At 44.9% G+C, this 27,828-nt stretch overlaps 1 protein-coding gene across 1 annotated transcript in view; it reads left to right on the top strand.

Moving 5' to 3' along the window:
• Positions 1-27,828, top strand: part of ppp1r9a (protein phosphatase 1, regulatory subunit 9A) — a gene marked incomplete at both ends in the record, with an annotated part of 39,585 nt that overhangs the window by 8,171 nt on the left and 3,586 nt on the right. Inside the window, 14 exons of the mRNA XM_080531803.1 lie at positions 3,771-3,903; positions 4,854-4,974; positions 7,716-7,820; positions 13,086-13,221; positions 15,968-16,120; positions 16,987-17,040; positions 17,700-17,929; positions 19,173-19,269; positions 19,980-20,106; positions 22,727-22,854; positions 24,160-24,319; positions 24,520-24,595; positions 26,844-26,891; positions 27,747-27,795. Of these exons, the coding sequence (XP_080387929.1) occupies positions 3,771-3,903; positions 4,854-4,974; positions 7,716-7,820; positions 13,086-13,221; positions 15,968-16,120; positions 16,987-17,040; positions 17,700-17,929; positions 19,173-19,269; positions 19,980-20,106; positions 22,727-22,854; positions 24,160-24,319; positions 24,520-24,595; positions 26,844-26,891; positions 27,747-27,795 (1,617 nt within the window). The remainder of the gene's footprint in view (positions 1-3,770; positions 3,904-4,853; positions 4,975-7,715; positions 7,821-13,085; positions 13,222-15,967; positions 16,121-16,986; positions 17,041-17,699; positions 17,930-19,172; positions 19,270-19,979; positions 20,107-22,726; positions 22,855-24,159; positions 24,320-24,519; positions 24,596-26,843; positions 26,892-27,746; positions 27,796-27,828) is intronic.

Below are 27,828 nucleotides of genomic sequence, written 5' to 3'. Positions count from 1 at the left end.
TTTGAATGCATTGCTGGTCAGATAAGCTACCTCCAGAGTCAGCAATTCGGTTCATGAAAAATAACAAGCAGATAATCCCAACCTACCTGGATTAAAAAATGCTACCATAGCCGATAACGAGACTTTAGAGTGAAATAAATGCTGCCGAATGCCGTCAAGGGACTTGGTTTGGGTTGTCTATATAACATGTCTGCAGACATGTTTGGCAGACTGGTCTGGGGGGACCAGTATACTGTGTATGCACATCACAAATGTTTCCTGAACCTGGGATGATTGTGCTGTGGAGTTACAGTAGCAGCTGACTCAGACTCAGACTCAGATCCAGGCTACACAACACGCTCCTTTCTAAGGACTTGTACTGTACTTGCAACATGAAAGTGTAGTGTCTCACTTCAGCATCACAGTTTGGATTTCCAGTCCCTTCAGCACCATCCGTTGTAGCGGTGCAGCCTGTTTATATAAGTGTACAGTATGTGTGGCCACAGGTAAATGTGATGGAATGCTAATGTGCCGAGCGGTTTCTGAAGCGCAGAGGAGAACAGACACACGACTAATCCTCTGCAAGGCTTTCTGGTCTTGTGCCACGGCGGGCCTTTCCTGGGATGCTGGCCTGGCCTGCCTGGAGCCATCCGCAGGGCTGGGTGACACCGTGTGGTCTCTGGCACCGCCACACCAAAGGGCCGTTTAATGAGATCAGTGGTGTTTGGCCGGGCTCTGGAGCCATGCAGTGCCATCTTGGGCAGAGACTCAAATGGCCCCAGAGCTTACCACTCTTCCCCTCCCTCCATCCCTGTCTCCTTCCCTCCCAGGGATACAGTGTCCCCTCCACCCTCCATTCCTCCCTTCTCCCTCTGATAATCTCCCCTCCCCCGTCCCCCATCCCTTGCTGTTTACTGCCCCCTAAGATAATCCTCGGACTGTGTCCTAGAGGTAACACAGTCAGACACGGTTTGGCTAAAGGGGCTGTCCGCCCACTGTAGGGCTTCAGACAAATACTGAGCAGGCGGTGCTTTGCTCACACACCCAGTGACTGGAATAAGAGGAGAAGTAGAAGGGGAAGACAGACTAGAAGGATGAGAGGAGGAGAGTGGAGGAATGGGGGATATGAAGGAGGGGTTATTTGCCCTCCATCAGAAGGAGGAGCACCCTTTTCCTGAGAACACACACACACACACACACACACACACTCAAACACCAATAAAGAAGTGAGAAGATGGGATTGGAGAAGATGAGAATTGAATAGAGATGGAGGGCTCTCACTGAAGTCTGAGATCTCTAGTAGCAACAGCAGATGAAATATTCATTCCAGGAGCAAAGTGCCGCTAACAACCCATCCTCCTCCAGCCCAGCACATGCAGAACAGCACAGTGCACTTTCAGGCCAGCATGATCCAGGGTCCTAAATAGCCTAATCACCCAATATTACAGTCGGCATCTGAGGAAAAATAAGTCTGATGATAGAAAGACAAAAGACGCTGCATTGCGTTTTGTCGGGTGTCAGCCGAGAGCAACGGTATCTATCGAAAATGCCCAGTGGATGGGAGACGGAGAGCAGACGAGGAAGAGGAAGCAGAACTGATAAAGCGAGCGAGGAAAGATGAAAAGAGTGATAGAGTAAGGAGGGGAAGTCATTAGGAGCGCTGTTGTTTCCCCTACTCTGAAGCTGCTCTCAGAGCCTTGTTAAAGCTAAGTGGACATGTCAGGAGTCTGGTAGAGATCCAGACCGATTGAGGACAGAACTATGAAAACAAAGTGAATGTTTGCTCTGTGTTTGTGTGACCTCCCAAGCACAATCTTTATCAGAGCTAATGAGGGTGCAACAACATATGTATCATAACGGTGTTGGGTAGTGGTTACTCAGATAAAAACACAACTTTGCCAACTTTGTCTTGAAACTTGCCAATTGTTGTGCTGATGGTGTGCTGATGTAATAAGTCATTTTAAAATTAGACTATGTAATTATAGTCTTTCAAAGTATGGACGAGACCAGACTACTTCCCTAGTGTGTAGGGAAGTAGGGTCAATGTTATCACACAGCCAGAGGTTATTACCATGTACTGTAATCAAAGTCTGACAGAAGTTATAACAGTGTTGTTTCACAACCATACAGAAGTTGTTGAAGTTAAATTGCTCTATATTTCTACAGTTATATACTGTATATCATAGAAATCAAGGACTATTTGCATGATGTGGAAATGCTTAATTGATGCATGTTTAAATCCAATATCGTTATCACTTTCCAACTCCTTGGTTGCTCTCTCCCTCACTCGTCCTGAGTCTAGGTGGCGGGTATTGGGACTTGTCCTAGAGAGGGTTGGGATGGATACAGATGAGTACTGTATGGAGAGTGTGTTGGTGCAGCATCTACATAAAGGTCAGACAGACACTTCAGGGAAGCTTCTACCGCTGCAGTGCTCTATTAGGGAATCTTTCCCTTCTTTCTCTCTTTCTCTCTCTCTCAGAAATCAAGGACTATCTCTCTCTCTCTAACTAACTAACTCTAACTCTAACTCTGTCTCCTCACAAACACCCCTTTCTCTCACAGTCTCTCTCTCTCTCTCTCTCTCTCTCTCTCTCTCTCTCTCTCTCTCTCTCTCTCTCTCTCTCTCTCTCTCTGTCTATCTCTCTCTGTGCAGTCGTCCCGTGGGCGCTAGGCTAGCATTGGTGTTAATAATGCAGGACAGTTGATCACTCTAAATGATTGATGATTGGAGAACACACTCTTACTGGAGCATCACACTAGGATCCATGTCCCCCCCCCCATATCCCCCTCTTCTGAGAAATACTTCATTATGGTTCATTTGATTAGGCTCTACCACAGCAGTAGTTTGAAGACAATTGGTGTAATCTGATTGTTTTGATTGTATTGATTGTATTTGTTTGTTTGTTTGACCATTAAGACTTTCCCCTGAGAATCATGTCTTGTGAGGCAGCTTGTCTGTGATTGTTATTGAGCAAATGGTTGTCTTCATCAAGCAGCTGTGATGAATGTGCTTTTCACAGCTGAGTTCACATGGCCTATTATTCATAGTCTGTCATCATTCTCCTGATGTTGTTACTGGGAGGACTAACACACAAACATGAACGCTGCAGGCGGGAAAGAAGGCACCTGTGTGTGTGTGTGTGTGTGTGTGTGTGAGAGAATGCTTGCGCCCATCTGTGTGTTTGTCATCTGTGTGTTGGTGCAGGGTTGGCGAGTCATAGATCTGGGCTGTGGATGGTGACAGGAGTGTGCATGTGGGGGCGTGCACTTTCGCCAGCCCCTTCACACCACAGCGAGCAGGCGAATCCCTTACAATAATATTATTGAAAGGGATGTTTAGCGTTGCAGGAGATGAGCACTGCAATGAGGGCCAGCCCACGCACAACATCAAAGGCGACAACTGGCCTCTTTTCTCTTCTGTCTTTATTGATCTCATAGCTTCTGCACCGTGTGGTGAGGTAGCAGTCATGTAGTTATGGAGCCACAGTAGGGACAGTGGTTATTTACTGTATGTTGCTCATCTCAAATGCACCACTGCATACAATCTTTAGGATTATCTATATTCGAAGCACTTATAGTACACGCACACACACACACACACACACACACACACACACACACACACACACACACACACAGACTGCGATGTCAAAAGATCGCAACTCTTTTTCTCTGTCTTTGCTGTTGTCTCGTTATTTCTCAATCACCAAACTTTGTCACTGATCATAAGTGTCATGAGTTGGGTGACATCAATGGGCTAATCAGGGCGTGTTTTGGTCTGTTTCCAGGTGTTCAACACCTACTCCAATGAGGACTATGACAGGAGGAACGAGGAGGTGGATCCGGTGGCGTCGTCAGCCGAGTACGAGCTGGAGAAGAGAGTGGAGAAGTTGGAGCTGTTCCCTGTTGAGCTAGAGAAAGGTCAGTAGAGCCACAGCAACTTCGATATTTCATATAAGTAAGTGAAACTGCAATCCATCGTTTTAGATGAAAACATACCCAACCGTGTTATCTGCACCGACATCCACACATTGTGGCTGGCAACAATGAATTGCACTGCAACATCACTAAATAGACAGGTGTGATAGTGTTGCTCAGTGATTTGTTTTCAGCAATAATGTAGGAATGTCGCTGCATCAGCAAATAAGGTAGGTTTTCATCTATAACTACAGATTGCATCTAAAACTGTTGTATTCAAGTGATTATTTTGGGGTAGTAAGGTGGTAGTGGGTGTCAGGTTTGCAATGAGGTATTGCAATGAAGGATTGAATGAACATAAGACCTTGCATTGGATGATTTTGAGCAGCCTCAAACCTCACATACGGTACAGTGTTGAAGTTCACTCGGGCTAATTGAAACCTGCTAGCAGGCACAGTGCAAAAGCCTTTTAATTTGAGTTTCAGAGAAGTAAAATTAAGCCTCCCTCTTTACCCTGTACTTTACAGAAGGGCATTCTGCCATAGTATTCTTACTGGTCTAAAATAGAATACTTAAATTCTAAGTGTAGGATTCTCCCCTTTCACTTATGTAATCCTAGAGAGGACTGTGAATTATTTATCTGGAATGGAGTCATTTTATAATGTAATGACATTTCCCATCCATTTAACTTTTTCCATGTCTGTGAAGTCAGGGTGCATTAGGTAAATCAATTCCTCTCCATTAATAAATCAATCTGCCAACTATCTATCCATCCCTCCATCCTTTCATCCTTTCATCCTAACCTTTCCATCAACCATTTTAGTCATGGCGATGAACACATGTACACATGTACATACACACACGCATACGCGCACACACACACACACACACACACACACACACACACACACACACACACTGCAGTTGTGTAACTGTGTCTTTTGTGTGTTCAGATGAGGATGGCCTTGGCATCAGCATCATAGGGATGGGGGTCGGTGCTGATGCAGGGTTGGAGAAACTTGGCATCTTCGTCAAGACTGTCATCGAGGGCGGGGCCGCCGAGAGAGATGACAGGTAAGACCTTTCTCCTTCCCCAGGACATGAGAACACAATCCTCACACAAACACCTACCCTCACACAAACACCTACCCACACACACACACACACACACACACACACACACACACACACACACATGTGTACACGCTCCTGATGGACCCAGGCAGATTAAACAGCAGGGACTGGGATTACTGCCAGGAGAGAGGCACAACCTGTACAGTAACTAGAGAAAAGGCTCAGGGATGGTGTCACATACTCCAGCTGCAGGAAATGGATTGGGCCATGGAGAGAGTATGTGTGTGTGTGTGTGTGTGTGTGTGTGTGTGTGTGTGTGTGTGTCTGTCTGTGTCTGTGTGGGTGTACGAGGGAGCATGTGTGTGTGTGTGTGTGTGTGTGTGTCTGTGTGTGTGTACAAGGGAGCATGTGTGTGTGTGTGTGTGTGTGTCTGTCTGTGTCTGTGTGGGTGTACGAGGGAGCATGTGTGTGTGTGTGTGTGTGTGTGTGTCTGTGTGTGTGTACAAGGGAGCATGTGTGTGTGTGTGTGTGTGTGTGTACGAGGGAGCATGTGTGTGTGTGTGTGTGTGTGTGTGTGTGTGTGTGTGTGTGTCTGTGTGGGTGTACAAGGGAGCATGTGTGTGTGTGTGTGTGTGTGTGTGTGTGTGTGTGTGTGTGAGAGAGATTTGGAAGAAGATCACAGCTTCACAGCAGGCTATCTGTGTGTGTGTGTTACCTCTGCACACTTTCCGCCTGCCTACCTCAGATTCCCACCAACACGATTAGTAAACCGCTAAGGAGCTTGACTGTGGAATAGGAACACTTCCTGTGATCCAGAACCAACTCTGCAGAAACACACGTGGGAGGTGTTAATGTGGTGAAGTGATTGCAGGAGGGGGCATTCCCAATGTAACACAAACCCGCAGCCTGGAAGAGAGAGAGAGAGGGATGAGATCTCAAATCTCCCTGCTTCCTCCACTGAGCCGACCCCATTTCTCGCTGATGTCTGAGGGTGGCTTGCTTGTTGTCTTGGCGATAGATACCGTGAGTCAGAGAAGCATACCCTCAGGTGTGCTGTTGTGGGTGGATAGCACTCTGCGCCAAGAAGGCAATTTCCTCCATCATTTAGCTCCCTGGCTGGCTGTGAGTGGTGCTTAATAGTCTGGTAGACTAACAGGAGGTTCTGGCTTGGCCTACTAAGACCCTCCTCCTTTCTATGCAATGTGTGCAATGTTACCATTCCAGATTCCATTTCATGCATTACAATGAGCTCATCCTCCTCCACCCTCCCCTGAGGTGCAGCTAAAGGTCAGGTGGACTGTGTTGGCATGCTGATGGAGTGAGAGGTGATTGGTATTCAACCTGCTTGTCAGACAGATATCTCTATTATGTGACAGCGGCTGGTGAAACCGGGAACAAGTCTCCAACCAATCAAAATGTTTTATAATACTTTTATTCTGAAAAATTTACAATATACTTCTAACATTTCTAAAATACATTTTTGAAAATCAATGCAATAGAGTAATCCCCACTACTGTACACTAACTAGGTAGTAGTGGGGATTACTCACCGAATCCATTGCATTGCAATGTTTTTGCTCATTGACGCTGAACTGTATTAAAATAAAATAATAAATAATATATACGAATAAAAGTCAGAATGGTCCGTCGGTTGGCGACTTGTTCCCGTTTTCACCAGCTGCTGTCACATATTGTATGTCCACAGGTAGAGTTCATCTGCTGGACGACACTGATTCAACAGTAAACTGTAAACTGTAAACAGTAAACTGTATGAACATCCAAACAGAAATCCAAACAGAATGTTCCAAAGCTATTACCATGCCGTAAGGTCCATGCTTTGGAAGGTGAGGCCTAAAAGCAAAAGAGGGAAAAATACTTTGAACAAAAACATGCCTTGTCCTACTGCACTAATGCAGGCGACTATTCAGCCCATTTGTCTTGGTGATATTAAACTGTCACTGTAGCAGTTCTGTGACAGGCTCCAAGATAACCTCATTTCCTCTCTAGAAGTGGTGTTGGCAAGCCTTAGGCGATGCGCCCTATCCTTCCTAGTCCCATGATTGTGATGTAATCCTTTCTGTCTGCTAGGCATGTAGTGCTCTAGCCTGGTTCAGGGCCTGTACCGTGTGTGCTTTTATCCCCTTCCTATGACTAGCATTACTGCATACTGAACATATTTGACATGTATAAGTCCAATCATAGGCTAAAGCATATACAGATCTTGAGCCAGGCTAGGAGGGGCTCCACTATTGTAAATGAGAATTGGTTCATGAAGACTATCAATTCAGTCTCCTCATTTAGTAATTTAGTATTATCTATAACTGGGATACAGTTTTTTTATTTATTTTTTTATCCCTAGCCTCTGCTGCCCATTTCTCACTAATGAATCAGATTTAGTGTGTGGGTTTCTTTTATATCCCACACTACATCATCGATTGAGCAGTCTGCAGTATTTGGCCTCCTCACAGCATTTAACGATTATGGAAATGAACAATATTGGGTTATTCCAAATTGATGCATCAGTTCATATGGTGCCAACAATATTACAGTCTATTGGCAGCTATTTCTTAAAGGTTTTTTATTGAACACTTTCTTCGCATTGACCCTGCTCACTCTGCATAGTACTGCATTCATGCAAACTACTATACCTTCTACCTCCTGTGCACTGTGACAAACTGAAGATCATTGATGATGAATAAAGCGATTGACAGACTGATGAACTGATGGATGTCGTCCTGTCAGGATTAAGGTGAACGACCAGATCGTGGAGGTGGATGGCACCAGTCTGGTGGGCGTGACCCAGAGCTTCGCTGCCTCCGTCCTGAGGAACACACAAGGCGTGGTCAGGTAAGGCCCAACAACCACTACCATAGATTGCCTGCCTTTACACACCATCACCATTAATCACAATTGTTCGCTTTGGCTTTAATCTCACTGGGGACATACAACATGGGTGTCTGTTCTATTGTATTGTATTTCAAAGTGGCGCAGGTAGCCATTCTGGTCCTGGATTTTTTGATTAGTTTAATTCGATTTAAATATTACTGTATGTTTCAGAAACTACACCACAGTACTGGACCCACCATGCTGCACCAACAATACACAGCCTGCTTGTGAACAAAAGTTTTCGCGTTCCCCCTGCCCTCATTAGCATATCTAAATAGCGTTCAAATATGGCGGAGAAGAATGTGTCACTGTGAGAGTGTACCAGGCGACAGCAGGGTTCCGTTCCCAGGCAGAGCACTCTCTTCCCAAACAATAGAGAGGCACAGCGTGGAAGAGCTCTTTATTTTTAAACCGCCTACTGCCTCTGGGGCTCTGCCTCCCTCCGAGTCTCTCTCTCTCTCTCTCTCTCTCTCTCTCTCTCTCTCTCTCTCTCTCTCTCTCTCTCTCTCTCTCTCTCTCTCTCTCTATTTCTCCCCCTCTCTATTTCTCCCCCCCCCCCTCTCTCTGTCTTTCTTTCTCTCTCTCTCTAGCTGTTTACTCTGCACAACTTAACATAACAACCGCTATCCATCTGAAATTGGGTGAGGTCGTGTTTTTTTGCCATCAACCACACAGGGTTAGCTTGTCTTTAATCTCTAATCCAAAGAACATTATCATTGTCGATATGACAGATGGAATGCTTAAGGACATACAGTATATTGCTTACATTTGATTAGAACAATCTCTCAGGGACTTGTGTACATAGGGTTAGACAGACAGGTTAAGAAGGCAGCCATCTGCCCATTGGTGCGGAGGGGTTGTACTGGCTGGAGATGAGTGATGTGTCAAACTCTATTGCAGGATATTGCTGAGAGTACAGCTGCTGTTTGCTGTGCTAATATTGATTGAGTTGCACAAAAAGACATGGCTCTGAGAGAAAGTGTTATTAAACATTTTCACCCCCCCATACACCCTCTCTCTCTCTCTCTCTCTCTCTCTCTCTCTCGCTTAAGCCTAGTCCTGGACTAAATCACAGTTCAATGTAAAATCTCTATTGAAGATGCTTTTTAGTGTAGGATTAGTCTTAAGCCTTGTCTGTGAAACCAGCCCTAAAAGTCACAAATGTACCCCAGGTTCTCTGAAAGAGATGCACATGCACTCTTGTGTACCTTTTGCTGAAAACCCCTATCCGATACAGGCCAGTGATGCTTGCAAGAGATAGCCCGCCTATAACCCGTCCCAACAAAGGGATGCAGCAAGTGCACCATTTCATCCAGCGAACCACTCTTGACAAGCTGAATGTGAGAGTGGCAACGAGGTGAGGGGACTGCCTTATCTTCCTGGGAGAATCTGGGTTACATTTGTAACCTTTAGAACTCCTTCAGTCGACTCGGTTCGACACCTCACTATAGGAGCACTCACTATAGGACCCATGCAAAACGCCCGAAACCTGAGGGTGTTCATACTAGGAAAAGGGCGGGGAATGGAAAGGGAGCAGTACGGCAGCTTGACTGCGGGAGGCCATGGAGATAACTTTGGGAACCAACGCTGCATTAGTGTCGCCAGGGGCAACCTGAGTGTAGTAGTGACGGCCTCAAGAACCAAATACAGGTCCCACAAGGACACGCTGAATCTCAGCCAAACGTACTGTACACAAGAGTGTGTGTGCCATAATTAGGGGTGTAACGGATCACCTAACTCACGGATCGGATCGTGTCACGGTTTTTGAGTCACGGATCGGATAATTTTTCGGATCAACACAAAACATTTTAGTTTTTATAAAAACTGCTTTTTCCTTGAATTCTGTAAAAACACCACTTTTACTATGTGACAAAAAACCAACAACATTCAAGATGTCAAAACTGGTAATATATATATATATATATAGGCCTACATATATATACATATATATATAACATATTCTACACTCAAACATTACATAATTATACTGAAATACACTCAATTTAAATGATAGGAGAGAGGGAGGAGGCGCCTGGTTGCAGCAGTGAATCACTGGGCTCTTTAAAGCAGATGAATAAACATGTTTTATGCCACTTTTAACTAAATAATAAAGTGAACCCTTATTTTGAACATGGTATGAAAAAAATGCCTACATTATCAGAAGTTGTCAAGCTACCTTTTTCGTGCCTCCCGTCATAGTTGACAGAGAAGCCAAAGTGCTCCCATACATGGGATTTAAATGACGAGGAAGGCATTTCGAGTTCTTCTCCGCCGAACAACGTAACATGATACACTTGGGCCGCGTTCGTAAATTCGCTTTGAGAGCGCCGGAGCGCACACTGGGTCCGACGTCATAAAGGGACCAAGTAATTTGATTGGACAAGAGGCGTTCCTTGAACGCTGATCAGATTCCAGAGCGGATTTACGAACGCAGCCTTGTTGTTGTGGAGTCCCAGCTTCACGTGTAGTGAGCAAACAACGGATTATTTTTCTTTCGCATTATCAACCTATCATTGCGCTTTAGAGTAAAACAAAGCCCGCAAATGTCGCGTCTATCTTTTCATGGCAACTCTACATTGTGATTAACAAGAGATAATAAGTAAGATATTAAGTAATATTATTACTTGTTAACATTTTGCAATTGATCCGCGGTACACATGCGTTCCGAACCGAGGGCGATCCGAACGGATCACGGAATTTCCGTGATCCGTTACACCCCTAGCCATAATGTGGGGTTGAACTGAGCCGACTGAAAGAGAACAGCACAATGTCCATTGTGTGAGGCAGTGTGGACTCCCTAGGCCCAGTGTCCTCCTGTCTCCATAGTGGTTCTAATGGAGAAGACATGTTCCCAGCACCCTGACTGTGTTCTTGGAACAGTAGGAGGCTGTTCTATAATAATTTGTAGAACAGACCTATATATAAGAATATAATTGAATGTGTATATATGTTATGGTACATGTGGGAATACGGTACATGTGGGAAAACTAAGGTTAGGGTTAGGTGCTACATCGACTTGGTACATGCTGGCATGTCTAACCCTAATCCTAACCCTAACCCTACCCCTACCCTGCTAGGCCTCAACCCTAGGACACATCTAACCGCTGCTCATTTTTTGAGCCTTGATTGGCTACGAGTAGTTGACAGAGTGCAGCAGCTTGCACTGGGCCTGGTCTTCAAGATACGCTACACCACAAAGACACCCAAGTACCTGTCAACATACTTCCAAAAAGTGAACAACGTCCACACATACAATACCAGAGGAAGCTCCACGAACCACGTTCAACCGCGTTGCACCACAAACAAGGGGTTAAACTCGTTTGCAAACTATGCAGTAAAAATGTGGAACGCCCTTCCCATAATCTTAAAGGAGTGCAAAACACTGCCCACCTTCAAAACCACTCTCAAAAAACATTTACAGGAGGCTGCAATCCGTAACTGGACCCTCTAAATCAAAAATCAGATTAAAAGACCCGAACTACCCACTGTACATACTTTGTGTTTTGTCCCCCGCCCCCACCTGTGGTGTATGTCCCCAACTGTCCTACCCGCTGTACATACCTTATGTTTTGTTGTATTGTTCTTCCCATGATGGATGTATGTTTATCTTGTAGATAGTACTAGTTATTTGTCTGTATTATCTTGTAGATAGTACTAGTTTTTTTGTCTGTCTTACATGTAACGATGAATTGAGAATCAAGGACCCCAATTGAAATAAGCCAGTGGCTTTCTTGGGTTTTTATCCTGTTAGTTGACCTTGTATGTAATATGTACTTTCATGTACCTACTTCTGCAAATCTTCTAATAAAGTTTTCAATCAATCAATCAAAAACCCCTACCCCTAACCCTAACCCTAACCGTAGCACCCTAGCACCTTAGCACCTAACTCTAACCCTAGTTTTCCCACATGTACCGATTTCCCACATGTACCGTAACATATATATAGACAATTGGCAATGTAGCTGGTCCTATACACCCATCAAGGAACACTCATTTGAATTGGAATGTCCCGTTCTATGACTTCTAATTCTATGGGTTGGGGACCTTGTCGCGTGTCGGTAAGGACTGTTTCCAGGTCAGCCGCTCTTCAGGCTCCCGCCTGTACGCAGACAAGGAGCGAGGGCCTGAGATTCCTGCTCAGTTGTTGCTTCAGATGTAGATCAAAGTTACTGTGGTGGAGCGGAATGGTAAATCATCAGCACGCCCACTCTACTCTGATTGGGCCCTGGCTGAAATATGCTCCCCGCGGAGATGGAGAGGTCCATCTTGGAGTAAAAGAGAGAAATCTGTATTTTTTTCCTCCATTATGCTGTATGATATGAATAGAGATATATTAGGGAGATGACCAAGGGTTCACGTTTGGCAACTAAACCGTAGGCTTACTGACAGTATTCTAAATAATCCCCCTCACAGTATTTGGTTTTAGGGTTATCACTTTCCAGCCAGGGTAAAAGGATACAGCCCAATACAACACTTCAGTCCTATATACTGTATGTAGATCCCCATCAGACAGCTTTCACACTCTGAGCTATATAGATCTGACTGGTGAGAGGATGAAGGGCGCTGCTGTAGCTGGGAGCTAGTGCCAATGCCTGATATGCACATTCCACCCCTGTGGGGCTGCATGACATTTGTCACGTTATTGTGTTTGTGCCAAGAGCCTCCACCACCCCTCTCTCCACCACCCATCCGTGTACTCTCCCAGAGGCTCTGTAAGCAAAGAAACTAAGCAATGGCACCTCCTGTACTGTATAAGGAATCACTCAAAATTAACTCGTGAATATTTGCTCTGCTGGATATGTTGGCCATCAGCGTATCCAAGTGAATCATCTGATTCATCTTACACAAAATAAGAAAACATTACAGTATTTTATATGGAATGGAATGGACTTTATTTGTCATTGCTACAGTACAGGTACCAAACAACGAAATTTAGGAGGGGTGGCTCCCCTGGTGTTAGGAAAGGAAAAAAAAAAAATATATATATAGAAAAAGCATAAAATCACAAGAAGGTAAGGAGCTGGTTTACATCAATAAAGGCTATGTACACAATCCACTGTACTATACTGCACAGATAGTTAACTAGGGTTGTCATATTGCACAAAAGTATTCTTTCACGTTATTCTATATATTCACTCTCTTTGTTCATCCATAACATTCACAGTTGAAATCTGTACCATTGTAATGTTTGACCCCGCTGATTGGCTGATTGCTGTTGATCTCCAGGTTTGTGATTGGCCGGGAGCGTCCGGGCCAGACGAGCGAGGTGGCGACTCTGATCCAGCAGACTCTGGAGCAGGAGAGGAGACAGAGGGAGCTGCTGGAGCAGCAGTATGCCCAGTACGATGCTGATGACGACGAGGTGGGCACCAGTGATGCATCCGCTCTGGCTGTTCACCAAGGCTTGTCTTTTGTCTCTCTGTGTATTAAAACAAACATGCAAATACATGAGTTCCTCATTGGCCAATGGGTTGTTGTTGTTCCCATGGTTTGGGTTCCATTCACTGTTTATTAGTAGGTCAGGAGGCCTAGCTGGCAGGCTCAGAAGACAATAGTGCCACTGCCACCCATCTCACTGCCTGCCTGTCTTGTCTGCCTGTCTGTCTCTCTCTCTCTCTCTCTCTCTCTCTCTCTCTCTCTCTCTCTCTCTCTCTCTCTCTCTCTCTCTCTCTCTCTCTCTCTGTCTGTCTTTCTGTCAGTCAGTGGGTTATATTTATTCCTGATTTGTTTCCATGCATCACAGAGACAGGGTATTTCCATAATGGGGCTCTGTGTTGCCATGGCTCTGAGGTTCTGTATTAAATCTCCATTTAGAGAGCAGGGAGGAGAGGTGGAGTTAATCACCATGTATCTGGGAGAGGTCATAAACATCTAGATGCAACTGATATATGCATCACCCTACGCCTGAGTATTACAAAAATTAGGGGTGATTTTGAATAACATTTCCTTTCCTCTGCTGTTTAGAGGGTGCTTTATTGCTTTTGTGTGTGTTTGTGTGTGTGTGTGTGTGTGTGTGTGTGTGTGATTTTTAAAAAGAATATTTTATGCTTGCATACAATGTCCTTCACTCTTTGCCATCGGTCGATGGGATGACATGAAGGGCTTCTAAACTTGAGTTCCTGAGAAACCAAAAGCTCTACAGTGATATTACAGTCCAGACAGCGTTTAGGGTGAAAAATATACCATGTGATGGGAACTTGTTCTAATATTTATAGAGATATGAATATTGATAAGCTCTTTTTATTACAGATTAATTGCATTGTAGATCATTCTAATGGTTTCATAATTGTTTAGTATACCAGCAGATGTTCTTGAATCTATGGCCTTGCTATATTGGTTATATTGAGCTGTGTTTTACTGCTTAGGTATGGATTATTAATGTTATGTATGTTAGTAATTCAATCATCACCCATTAATCAATGCCAATTGAGGCCATTCCACACTGCACTCTTAGAATGTTGTTTGATTTGCACTGCAGCTTGTCAACCAGGATGCACAACTGGACTGACCATTACTGAACCAACTCCAACTCTTTGTTGTGGAAATCAAACACAATTGTGAACGCTTACTGAGGAAAATCCACTATCTGCAGGGATTGAATTCCAGCCTCAGTCCATTAATGGTGGTAATGAAAGTGACATTGAGGTTGCAGGGGTCCATGGTTATGGTCGTGTTCTGGTCCGCCTCTATAGCCTAGGGGGGAGACATCTCCACTGCATGGGGGTCTGAGTCGGCCATCCAGAGCAAATTGATGCATCCAAGATCGCTGAGGGAGACATGGGGACGAGTGGTGAGGTCACCACAGGGTGTACACAGCGTTTAGTTAACTATAACACTACTTAATATTGTTAGCAGCGAGTGTGTCATTGATTTTCAACAACGCTGAAAGGTATTTTTCTGAATAAAAGTCGGAACATTAAATCGGCTGCCGACTTGTTCCTGGTTTCACCAGCTGCTCTCACATATAGAATCTTATGTGTCAGTGCTACATACAGTAGATACCTGTGTTCTCTTACCTGTGTGCGTGTGTGTGTGTGCGTGTGCATGCATGCATGCGTAGACACCAAATCTGCCCTCCTTCTAAAGCTGTGAGTTCCTCTGAAGTAACAGAGGCCCCCCTGTGTGGGTTTGGTAGAGCTGAGTATGGTACAGTTCTCTCAGTACAGTAGAGGCTCCTTGATGGATGGCCCCTAGCCAGACTGCATCATCTGATCTTGGGGAGAGGCCTCCCAGAGCCAAGAACTGAACAGAGCGACAGCAGAGCGGAACTCCTCTCTGTCAGCCTGTCTGGAGCAGCTGCTCTGCACTACAGTACATCAGCCTGCCAGTTTACTCAGTTCCCAGTGGACACGCCTTGAGGGAGAGGAGAGGAGAGCCCGCACACACACACTCCTGCACCGCCAGGGATATCACTCAGAGGAGGAGGATAACGATGATGTTGTTGATGATGATGATGTCGTCCTTCCCTAGCCCCGCATTTTTCTTCCTTACCTGCCACCCTACTCTCTTTTCTCAGAACCGATACACCCACCCAGCTCCTATCTATTGGGAAACATCAGTGATGAATTCACTAATCCGACACAGGTTGTTTGAGTTTTTTGGAGGCATTATTCCGAGCCTTTCCCGCTCAAGGCGGAGAGCGGAATTTACTACCTTTGGCTGAGCAAAGAGCTTACGCCAGGGTATTTGTTGCCCTCACCGTAAAAAAGATGAACCGTTTTCATTATGAAATGTAGCATCTGGAGTGGCGGTGTTCTAAAACGGGAAGGGATGACTCAATGAAAGTGACACAAAAGTCAAACGGATGATAAAGAGCATATGCTTGTATGACATTGACAGCTATGTTCTTGTTTGTTTTATCTAGGCTCTGTAGTTCTACGATCTTATGTGTGAACTAAGACGTACATGTATGTTTTTGTATTTATTCAAATATATTATATATTTATTATTTCTTTTGACAGTGTGACAAAAACATACAGGACATCTCAGAAGCTGAGATGGAGTGTGTTGTATCAGATCTATAGAGCTATACAGTAAAGGTTCATCTGCACTCCCTTGGCAGGTAAAACATACAGCAGGTTGATGATGTACCTTATGTGTGTCCACAGACAGGGGAGTATGCCACAGATGAGGAGGAGGAGGAGGTGGGTCCTACCCCTGGTGAGGAGAAGAGCATTGAGGTGTTTGATTTGCCCGAAACGGACGACATCATATCTCCCCCTGAGTTGGACGCCACCAAACTCTACCAGAAGTTCAGAGAGGTAACTGACCGACCTGTCCTCCTGTCCATTCCTATCCTCCTGTCCATTCCTATCCTTTCATCGCTTACAAAGAGGATATAGTCCGACAGTCTTTTGTTTCTGCTCATTTCTTTTCCTCACATTATTTCTTCTCAAGTATTCCTATTGATACTAATGTGCAGCACTGTTTGAGCCAGATTGTTTTTATTCCTGATTGTTTGAGTCAAATACCGTAGTAACAAATGACAGACATACAGAAATATATTGTTTGACAGTTACTCCCTCTTAGACCTCATTTAATGCAGCAAAGCTGCAGGTAATGTTGATTGAGCACCATTGTAACACGCCTGACAAGGGAACATTCTGTCCCTCCCTCACGCCACAACTTGTGTGACACATTTAACAAATGGCTGGGGCTGCACTGCAGTGTTCTCGATATTGAGTGAGAAATAATGTAATCCCTACAGTCCCTAGCCCTTCCCTCTCTCCCTCCCTCTTTCTCACTCTCTTTTCAACCTCTTGGTTTCATTCTAACAGTCACCCTCTCTCAATTTCTCTCCTTTTCACTTGACCTTTCCTGTCAATGGAAGAGGCTCTTTCTCACACCTTTTCTACCTCTTTCTTTTCTGTTTTCCTCACTCTTCATGTCTCTCTACATTGCTACTGCGTTGGTCGCTCTACCTCCCTTTCCTCCCTGTCCCTATCGCCATCTCCTGTTCTGTAAGTCTGTCAGCGGTAGCGACAGTGCTGTCAAGCAGAGCTGTGTCGTTCTACTGTATACTGTGGTCCTGCCCAGTGCAGTGAGCAGGGTCTGTCTCCTCCACTGAGGCTGTGCAGCCAAGCATTCAATCATTTGATCCACTTCCCATCCCCTCTTACTCCCTCAGCTGCAGATCAAACACACTGTCACAGAGGCTGAGATCCAGAAGCTCAAAAACAAGGTAAGGGTCTTCATTGTAATCTCTCTCTGCCATTTTGAACTGAAAAGACCAGCATAAAGAGGTGTGGGATTGTGGAACAGAAATAGAATTACAGAAATAGTATCAGAAATATGGACGTTAGGAAGGTTTGAGTTAAGTTATACAGTAGGTATTGTGAATATTTTATAGATATATCTGCCATAGCTACAGGATTTATATTCAGGGATATTGCATGTATATTTCAGCAGTTAGCTTCGCTTTACTGCAGAGTTGTAGTTCCGTGTCGCAGGTGTCTCCCCTTGAGTGTGTCTCCGGTGAAGTGAGAATGGCATGCTAGTCTGCACGGGAGAGAAAGTAATTGAGAGTTCCTCTGCATTAGTAATACAGCTTAGACAACCTACAGTGGATGATACTGTTGTGAAATAAGAAGGTACAGCCTGTATGGAGGTTTAACTGTACCAATAAGCCGTCGAAGACGGGTTTATGAGTGTATGTTATTGAGGGAGTTGTTTTGTGTTATGCACGATGTTTATCTATGAACCTCCAGTCATAAACGGATTTATCATGGACTTATTAGGCATAGGGAAGTCTCCAATCGTTCAATACTGTTTGGGTTTGACTGTATTTTGTCTTGAGTAATTGACTAGCCCCCCTCCTCTATCCCTCCTCTATCCCCCCAGCTCCAGGCAGTAGAGAGGGAGAAGCAGCGCTGGGAGAAGGAGAAGAACCAGCTGAAGGCGAGCATCGAGGAGAACAAGGAGAGGATGATGAAGCTGGAGAGCTACTGGATCGAGGCCCAGACTCTGTGCCACACGGTCAATGAGCACCTGAAGGAGGCCCAGAACCAGTACCAGACCCTGGAGAAGAAATACAACAAGGCCAAGAAACTCATCAAGGACTTCCAGCTGAAGTGAGTCCAGCCCAGTCCCTACCTCCAGTCCCTACCTCCAGCCCAGTCCCTACCTCCATGTACAGTATAGTTTCTTTGTTGTTTTGGTCTAATACAAGTAGTCCAATAGTGCTCATTTGCCTATTCAGAAGAAGTACTGTATGCTGTATCCTGGTTATAGCATATTTGTTATGCGGTCTGCATGGACAGGTGGACTGGAACTACTAGTTCTGTGTGATTTCATTGGTTAGTGTTTTCTGGTGTAGCAGTCTCACTCAGCGTTTCTGATGTACTGCATCTGTATCAACTGTAGCCAAGTCAAGTAGATGTGTTGTTTACAACTGAAACATCAGACAATATATTTCTGTTCTCTATGATATCAAACCCTGAGGTTATTTGAATCTCAAATCCATATTGAGAGACAATAATGTGAATGTGAAGAAATGTGAATCAGGTTTATCATTTAGTTAATCATTTCACTTAATCCTGAACGTACTTATTTTAATATGTTTAATTAGCCCTTTCCAATGTGATTATGGAGGACATCTACACATAGGGAAACTCAGTAAGCCGCTCCTGACTAGTGTTCCCGTGCAGCAGCGTGCCACAGCCTCTTCCAGTGAGCTGATCTCTCTGGCCATTCCCATCATGACAGTTTTGCCCTTCTCTGCTCTCAATGGCTTTAATTGCCCCCGCCCTTGAGGCGACATTGTTAACTGCGGAAACAAACTCTCCATGTTAATAGGAATGTTAAACAGCCTGGAATAGGCACAGGGAATAGTTAATGTCTCAGGAGCCAATGTCCCTCCTCTGTGGATTTCCTGTGTATGCGCGACCGAGCCTGTCCTCGTCCGGCCCTGATGTAAGGAGAGAGACAGTGCGCTTTACAGTGTCACTGCTACTTACTTCACTGTGCTTTCTCTATCCTCTGAGGGGAATTATCTCTGTACCCATGTCAACACATTCATACACACAGCACACACACACACACACACACACACATTCACACACACACACACACACACACATTCACACACGCTCAAATACACATACACACACACACACACACACACACACGCTCAAATACACACACACACACACACACACACACACACGTACACACACACACACACACACAGACACAGACTGTACAGTCTGTGAAAGTTAACAACTCTACTCATCCCACACATGCACACAGTTCTTCCTCAGGGTCTGTGCCTGAACCCTTGTTCTAACCCTGGTTTCCCTTGTCTGTTGCTACCAGGGAGGTGGAGTTCGTCCAGAAGGAGGATGCTGAGAGGAAAAGATTGGAGGAGGCAGAGAAGGCCCATCTGGCCGAGATCCAGGGACTGCAAGTCAGGGTAACTATTCTCTCTTTACTGTATGTCTATGTCTCTCACTTTCTACTTTCTCATTTTCTCTGTCTGGCTGTTTGTCGATCTCCCTCCTTCACCTTTCCTCTCTCCTGCACACAACGCAGCTAGGGGTACAGTATGTTTGTAGCTAGTTTACTTGAAGCCTGCAAGACACAAACTGTACAGTTTGTGCTCTGCCTTGATTAGACAGTTCCCTGCTGGTCCATGATCCAACCAGTGGATAGAGCCGTAGAGCCCCCTGCTGTGTCTGCTGAAGTGAGTAACAAACCCCAAACAGATCAATGGAGAGGAGTGACAGCAGCTTTACTTTGTGTAAAAGGAGGAGCATGGCCAGTTCTTGGATAGCAGAGACAGGCTGGGGCGCTTAGGTGGCGTAGCGGACTAAGCATTGACCATGTAACCGCAGGGTTCCCGGTTCGATTCCGGCCGCGGACATATCCTGCATGTCATCCCTTCTCTGTCTCTCTCACCCACACTTCCTGTCATATCTCTACTATCTCTATCACAATAAAAAGAAGAATATGAGTGGGACTGCCCCACTCAGAAAAAAATTACTTAAGAAAAAAGAAAAAGAGGTAGGCTACTGTATTAACCTGACAGTGGGTTGGGGTTGCACTGAAGTCCTTTTTATATGTGAATCTTGTCATGGGTGAATCTTGCCTAGCCCTGCTCTTACTTGAAACGGTTTCCCACAGATTGCAGCCCTGGAGTCAGAGCTGATGCAACTGATGAAACAAAATGGCATCCAAGTGAACAACAACAACAACAGTGCAGAGAAGCTGAGTGCCCAACCGATTCCTGGAAGGGCCGGCCCTGATAGAGGTGAGTCTCAGGGTGGTTTCCGACCCGATATCACGATAGCTACCCCCTCACACCAATATTACAACCCCCTGTTATTACTACAAACGGTGGAAGGATTATTTAGACATTGTTCCTCTTCAGATGATTTTTTTCTCAAACTGCCCTGTGAGCCCAGAGTCCCTCTTGTGTTGTAGTAGGCACTCTACCTCTCTGGTCCACAGTGGCAGAGAGGATGACTCATACCTCACAGAGCTGTAATTATCATCATTTGTTAAGGGTGCAGAGACCCCTTACAGAGGCATTATTTGCTCAAGTACAACACTAGGTCATTCACGCTCTCTAAATACAGTCAGCCGCTGGTGTTCTGATGATTGTACTGTTTGAGTGTAGAAAAAACCAGGATGTCCCCACTGCAAGGCTGTTAGAGGGCGGCATCACCATGTGCATGGCTGTTATAATGTGACAGGGAACACGTTATGCCCTACATCATATCTCTTGTGTTTTCTCTGCGTCTGCTTCAGGTCCCCTAGGAGGGTAGAAAAGATATATCCTTTGGAGGAGTCAAATTGTCATTAAAACGCTGAGACTATAACTCTCCCGTCATCTTAGTACACTAGTATTGCCGTTGGGATTATTGAAGGGCATTCAAGGGCTGACTTGCTGCATACTGTAAACACAGTCTACCAGACACACACACACACACACACACATACAGACACACACACAGACACACCCACACCATTTACATTTACATTTTTGTCATTTAGCAGTTGCATTTATCCAAAGTGACTTACAACAAATTACAACAAAAATCCACACACACACACACAAACACACACACACACACACACACACACACACACAGCCACACAGACACACAGACACCATTTACATTTACATTTTTGTCATTTAGCAGTCGCATTTATCCAAAGTGACTTACAACAAATTACAACAAAAATACACAAACACACACACACACACACACACACACACACACACACACACTAAGACCTAGATTTGACCTTGGATTAAAATATGTGTTGTTTTTGCTCCCCTCTTCCCACCCCATTCATTGCGCTGTTCCTACCTCTGAGTGCACTTTCAACATTGACCTCTCGATGACAAACAAGATCTGCATAGACATAAATACATCTGTCTGGTTTACTGTCCTTTATAATCTAGGCTCCTCTGACCTTTACAATTCCAGTCTATTTTAATGGCTGCAATGGCGCTGTAGATGCTGTCTCTGAGCACCATAATGGGGTCTGATAGGCTGACAGCCTCCCAATACTGATGCTGATCTGGAGTGACTAAATGAAGGAGTTTATTAGGAAAGATCAGGCCCAGATCGAAGAGGGAGGGAGGGAGGGAGGGAGGGAGGGAGGGAGGGAGGGAGGAGGGAGGAGGGAGGAGGGAGGGATGGAGGGTGAGGGAGAGGGGGAGAGAGGGAGAGGAAAAAGAGGGAGAGCTAATAATAACACTTTCTCTCAAAGCCTGGTGTCTTCCCCCTGCTGTGTGACTCTTCAATGACACTAATGATGACATTACAGGTGTCTTATTTCCAAGTGATTCTCTCCTTGAACTGTATGTCCTTGTGTAAGTATATTGTAGCAGTGGAGGCTCCTCCATAGAGGTGGAGGAGGCCTGGCCTCCCCAATAATTTGAGAGAAGAGAGAGAGATTTAAAAAAGCAATAATTATATTTATTTATTTTATTTATTTATTTAACAAAAAACATTTATTTTTATTTTTTATATTAATATTATTTCTGTTTTGTTCATAAATCTGAATTTTTCCATGGCTAAAACCCACTATTGCAATTGGAAAGCACCTACAGGCCAGAATCCCTATTCATTTGTATTGAGGGAGGCCAGGCCGCCCCCAGGAAAGTGGTTTCTCATAGAAGTCAATGTAATGCAATTTTTTTCATGGCAATATGTGATTGGCCAAATCACTGAAAATGGGTGGGCAAGGGAGGCCTGGCCTCACCATGCATTGAGTCCAGGGCTGAAAGATTGACATTTTGTTCGTCCAATCACATGAAGCCATTTTGAGAATTCGCCAGTCACTTCAGTCAAAGAAACACTCGCCATAGTGGCTACGAGTGTCCTATCAACTTGTCCTTTGCAGGACACGTCTAGAACACCCATGGCTATTATCCCTGAAAATAATAGCTCATTTGGCTTAAAATGACCTCGGAAGTCGGCGAGATTCTGGCGCGATTTATACATCGAATAGGTAGACAACATTTAGGATTTATTGAACAGTTTTATTTTTAATGTAGTCGATTTCGTTTTATTACAAGTCAATTTAATATTCTTCAATTTTTTCCAAGCGGAAAAAAATTGGCCTCCTCAATTCTGGAAGTCACCAGCCTCCACTGTATTGTAGGTACAGTACAGTATAATCCTCAGTTCTGTGGATTGTTCTCAACATTGAACCGACTTCTTTTTCACACATTCACAATTCACCTGTAGCTCCATGTAATAACACAACTCATTATTGTGACTAATAATTGAAACAGAAAGACTGCTGCTTTGTGGATGATTTTACAGTATACATAGGTAGTTGCGTCAGGAGATTAGATGAATACAGTGTTACCATGATCCCTAAGGGTGCTGCCGTGCTGTGTGTTGTTCCAGAGCTGACCGAGGCCATTCCAGACACTGACAGAGCAGCCAGGGAGGTTGTGAAGGGCCGGCCCCCGAGCAGCCGACAGAGGGCCTCCAGAGGAGCCCCCAGAGACAGCATGAGCTCTGCTGAGGGAGAGGTGAGAGACACACACATTCTCAACGCCATGGCCAATTGCCGATGGCACACATTTTACCATAACATCATGTATACAAGAGCAACAGACTTCACATTTACCATAACATCATGTATACAAGAGCAACAGATGACGATGTCATCGTTCCGCTATTATCACCCCTCCGGTGACGTATCGACAGAAATGAATCGATCTTCTTTCACAACTTCCACAGGAATGTTTCTGGAAAGGGAAATACAGTGAGTGTGTGTTTCGCCCTGAACTGTATGTCCCTGCCTGCTCTTATGTAAAGCCTTTATGTAATGTACTAATTGCTGCGTCTGTGTCCTGCGGCACTAATTTAATCAAAGTGTTATCAAAGTCTCCTCTCAGTCTTACCCAATTAATTGCTGGTAAAGTCTCTTTCGGAAAAGTCTCCATCCCAGTTCTTAGCTGTCCCTGTACTCGGCAGTAATGAGGGTGAGAGAGGAGGAGGAGAGAGGCGAGGGATGGATTGAGAAAAAGTGTAAGTGGATAGAGGGGGAGGAAGTAAAAGGTTGATTGAGAGAGTGAACGACTAGAAGAGAGGGGAGAGGTGGGGGGGTTTAGAAGCAGAAAGAAGCAGAAACACTGACAGTTTCATGCAATTAGTGTGTAACCTTTCCTAACCACCGCAGGGCGTGTGAACTACTCAGGGTGGCCACGTTACCACTAGAGAGCAGAGGAACTGCTCAAGTGCCTCAGGTGGACTCTGACTTTCATCATCCTCGTTTTAACCTAACAAGTTTGAATATCTATTTCTCTTGATCCCTCTCTCTCTCCATCTCTCTCTCCATCCCTCCTCACCCCCCTCCCCCTTTCTCTCTCTCTCCATCTCTCTCCATCTCTCTCTCCATCCCTCCTCACCCCCCAACCTTTCTCTCTCTCCATCTCTCTCCATCTCTCTCTCCATCCCTCCTCACCCCCCCCTTTCTCTCTCTCTACATCTCTCTCCATCTCTCTCTCCATCCCTCCTCACCCCCCTCCCCCTTTCTCTCTCTCTCCATCTCTCTCCATCTCTCTCTCCATCCCTCCTCACCCCCCAACCTTTCTCTCTCTCCATCTCTCTGCTTCTCTCTCTCCATCCCTCCTCACCCCCCCAACCTTTCTCTCTCTCTCCATCTCTCTGCTTCTCTCTCTCCATCCCTCCTCACCCCCCCCAACCGTTCTCTCTCTCTCCATCTCTCTCCATCTCTCTCTCCATCCCTCCTCGCCCCCCTCCCCCTTTCTCTCTCTCTCTCTCTCCATCTCTCTCTCCATCCCTCCTCACCCCTTTCTCTCTCTCTCCAGGTAGCAGAAGGTCATGGCAGTCCAGCCCGTAGCAGTCGTGGGTCAGTCCTAGGCAATGTGTCCAGTGAGGGTGCTGAGGCAGCCAAAGCCCCCGGAGGCCCAGGTAGCAAGGAGGGCTCCCCCAGACACAGCCAGCTACAGCAGGCTACAGACCAGGAAGGTCAGTCAGTCGTACACACCCTTGAGGATTGAATTGTAACTTGATATGTACTGTACAGGTACACAGTAGGTGTTTCATCGACTTCCATCGTTTTCTTCATGACTGACACCATGTCTGAGGTGAAGTGTGCGTATCTGAAGGTTAGTTTGAGTGGTCATGGCCATGATGAGAGTGACCTGAGAGTGTGTTTTGGTCTGTAGGGTCCCAGTCCCCCGTGGTGTCCAGCCCCTCCCTCAGCCTGGAGGAGAAGACCAGCAATAGAGGCTTGGACCAAGGGTAAGAGGATGATGGTGATGGTGATGATGATTGTTAGAGTAAATTATTCAATAATGGCAGCCTGTTTCGTTTCAAGATGTATAAGAAAAGATATTTAATATTCTTCTGCAGAAGGAGGAAGTTTACAAGCACGTCAGACAAGTCTTAACAGTGAAAGTTCCTCGTAAAAATCCAGATCATTCATTTCATCTCAGTATTTATACAATCAGGTACCTTCAGGTAAGGGGTCCGCCCTCAGGTGAGGTTTAGACCAATCATGAGCAATGGGTGTGGACTTGTACATTGATGAAGATGATTTTGATGAAGGCTAGGGGGGAATCGGCCCCCACTTTCTCTTAGTTACACAAAGGTGAAAAGGGAACATAATAGCCACAAACTGGTTTAGTCTGGTCTTAGAGTACTGGGTCTGGGGCAACACAAAAGTCCAAAACTGCTCTAGATGGGTTGGTCCACTCCGGGACAAAAGAGGGCAATCAGGTCTTTGTAATCATTTAAATGTGTCCGCCGTCCAGCCGATGTCAAGCTTCAAGCAGAGAAACCGGTTCTATTGTGTGACAACAAACAGGAAATCAGCTTCCATAGCTTTGCCCCAAAACATCCAAAGTTTGAATCTTAAATGTAGAAGAATGTCTTTTACATATAATAATTTTCTCTCACATGATGAGGAGGAGAAAGGGAGATTTAAAAATGGGAATACTAACCTTTGATTTATCGAACAAAACAAAAGCCCTTTTCACACATAGTTCCCTGTAAATTACATGGAATCCCTACCCGGGTCCGCCAGTGATTTTCGTTCGTTCACACATTTACTTTTTTAACTTTTATTTATTTATATAGCACTTATTAAGACAGCAGTCACAAAGTGCTTCACAGTACATTTGGTAGAATATTGCATAACACAGCAAATAAACAGCCAGCGTAATTCATTAAAAAGTAAACAAGCACTTCACACAAGCGATAAAACAAATGATAAAATAATCAAATCAATACAAATATCAGAAGTAAAAAGAGAAAACAACTTATAAAAATGCCATCCTATATAAGTGGGTTTTTAAACGTTTTTTAAAAAGTGGTACAGACCCAGCTAACCTGACAGTGAGGGGGAGGCGATTCCATAACATGAGCTAAATGCCCTAAGATTACCCTGTTGCGCCTTTTCACACATGTCAATGGCATTCCCGGGTTTGCACGAGCTGCTTGAATCACGCATTCAACTGGATGCATAACTTGAACATAGTAGACGTGAATTCGAACGAGACAGGCGAGTCACATTAATTTAACAGTGAGTTAACTCGTATGATGCTTACCATCACCAAGTTCGCTCGACAACTTAAGCACTTGATTACCGTTGATACAAACATACTATTCTAGTCCAAAAGCACAGTATGGATGAACTTGGTGATGGTAAGCATAATACGAGTTGACTCAATTAGACATATTGCTAGTAACAATAAACAGACGGAACAGCGCAGTGCACACTGTATTGTCGGCCTGAGTAAGCACAGTTGAAGTGAGGGAGTGACTGGAAATGCCACTGATGCCCACTGCGTAAACATATCACAAATGTGCATTTGATACGTAATCTAGCTAAGTAGTCTCACTAGTCTATTGCTAGATAACTATGAAATAAATATTGGAAATGAAGTAGTATCCAGTTGTGGAATTATATTTATCAGGGGTAGTGGTGGGGTAGTGGATAGTGAGTTGGACTTGTGATCGGAAGGTTGTCAGTTCAAATCCCGCCTGAAGCCACACCACTACTAGTGTGCCCTTGGGTAAGGCACTTAGCCCTCAGTTACTCCAGGGGGAATGTCCCTGTAATTCGTAATTGTAAGTCGCTTTGGATAAAAGCGTCTGCTAAATGGCAAAATTATTATTATTATTAAAATTATTTATCACTACTTTGGCTGATGTGATGTGGGTTTACTAGCCAACTCCGTAACATTAGCGGAGCGAACAAAAGTACAAAGTGAGAAACTACTCGCTGTGATTGGTTAACTTATTCCATGTGAAAACATATTGCGTCAGACATACGTAACCCTTTAAGTGCCGGACCAGACAATGTTCATGCTTCTGTTCACACCTAAGCCTTCCCTGTAAATTCCATGGAATTTACTGGGAAAGCTGCACTTGTGTGTGAATGGGGTTAAATAAACGCACTTTTAATTAGCTAATATAACATAAATTAACACATGTACTGTACAGTATACAGTATGTACTTTATGTGTATTGACAGGTCTTCACGCAGGCGAAGCAAAGGAAAGGACCACGATCTGAGAATCTCACCTGGGAACAGGTATGCTCATGTGTGCCTCTATGCTCCCCTCTGCCGTTGAATCGCCCTCTGTGTCTCGACTGGCTGAGATGACACTGAGGACAGCTGGAAGAGTAGGATGTTACCCAGCTGTCCCGGCTCACTGCACTGTGTCTGCTCAGCACTGTGTCTGCTCAGCTGAATTCACACTGTGACTTTCACTCTGAGTGAGGAGGGACTGCCTGGCAGCAGCTGTAGGGCAGACAGAGACACAGCTGATACAGTACCATACAGGGTTCACTGGGGTCATACAGGGGTCATACAGTACCATACAGACGGGCACCACCACTGGAAAGTAGAGATGTTGGCTTGTGCGCGTGTGGGGTGAGGCAAGGCTGTACAGTCAAACAGGACATTCACCAGGAGAAATCATCAGAAACAATACACAATACAATGTTCTACACTTTTTTTGCACACAAAGCTTCTGTTGTTTAGGTCGGCTTCCAGCACTGACAAATGCTTGCTTGCAGCTCAGGGAGTAGGTAGCCAATGAGCAAGTTGCAGTTGGACACGCCAAGTGGTAGACACCCAGAAACGTCCTCAACATTTTTTTTAAACAAACTCAGACAGAAGGGCAAGATCTTGACAGGTACTGTCACAGACTGCCAATGCATCATACGTTATCATTCAACATGGTTTGTGACATTTTCAAGGAGAAAAAGCTATATTGGACCATTTAACTTCCAATACTGCCTGGGACAGACGCACTAAGCCAGAAGCATCCCAGCCATCTCCCTCCAGATCCCCGGGGGCATTCCCTATTGTAATTCAGTGTGTTAGACAGTGTGTTAGGACTGTCGTATTTACTCCAGTAACTAGTTCCCCTTGTCTCTCCAGTTCTACAGAGCCCTCTGCCGAGAACAGCCCAGAGAAGGTGAAGGGCAAGGTACGGTTGAATCAGTGTTTACCTGAATGTGTT

This window comes from Nansenia antarctica (assembly GCF_963989245.1).
Source record: "Nansenia antarctica genome assembly, chromosome: 5".
In the NCBI taxonomy this organism is placed as follows: domain Eukaryota; kingdom Metazoa; phylum Chordata; class Actinopteri; order Argentiniformes; family Microstomatidae; genus Nansenia; species Nansenia antarctica.
This window is presented reverse-complemented; position numbering and strand designations above follow the sequence as displayed.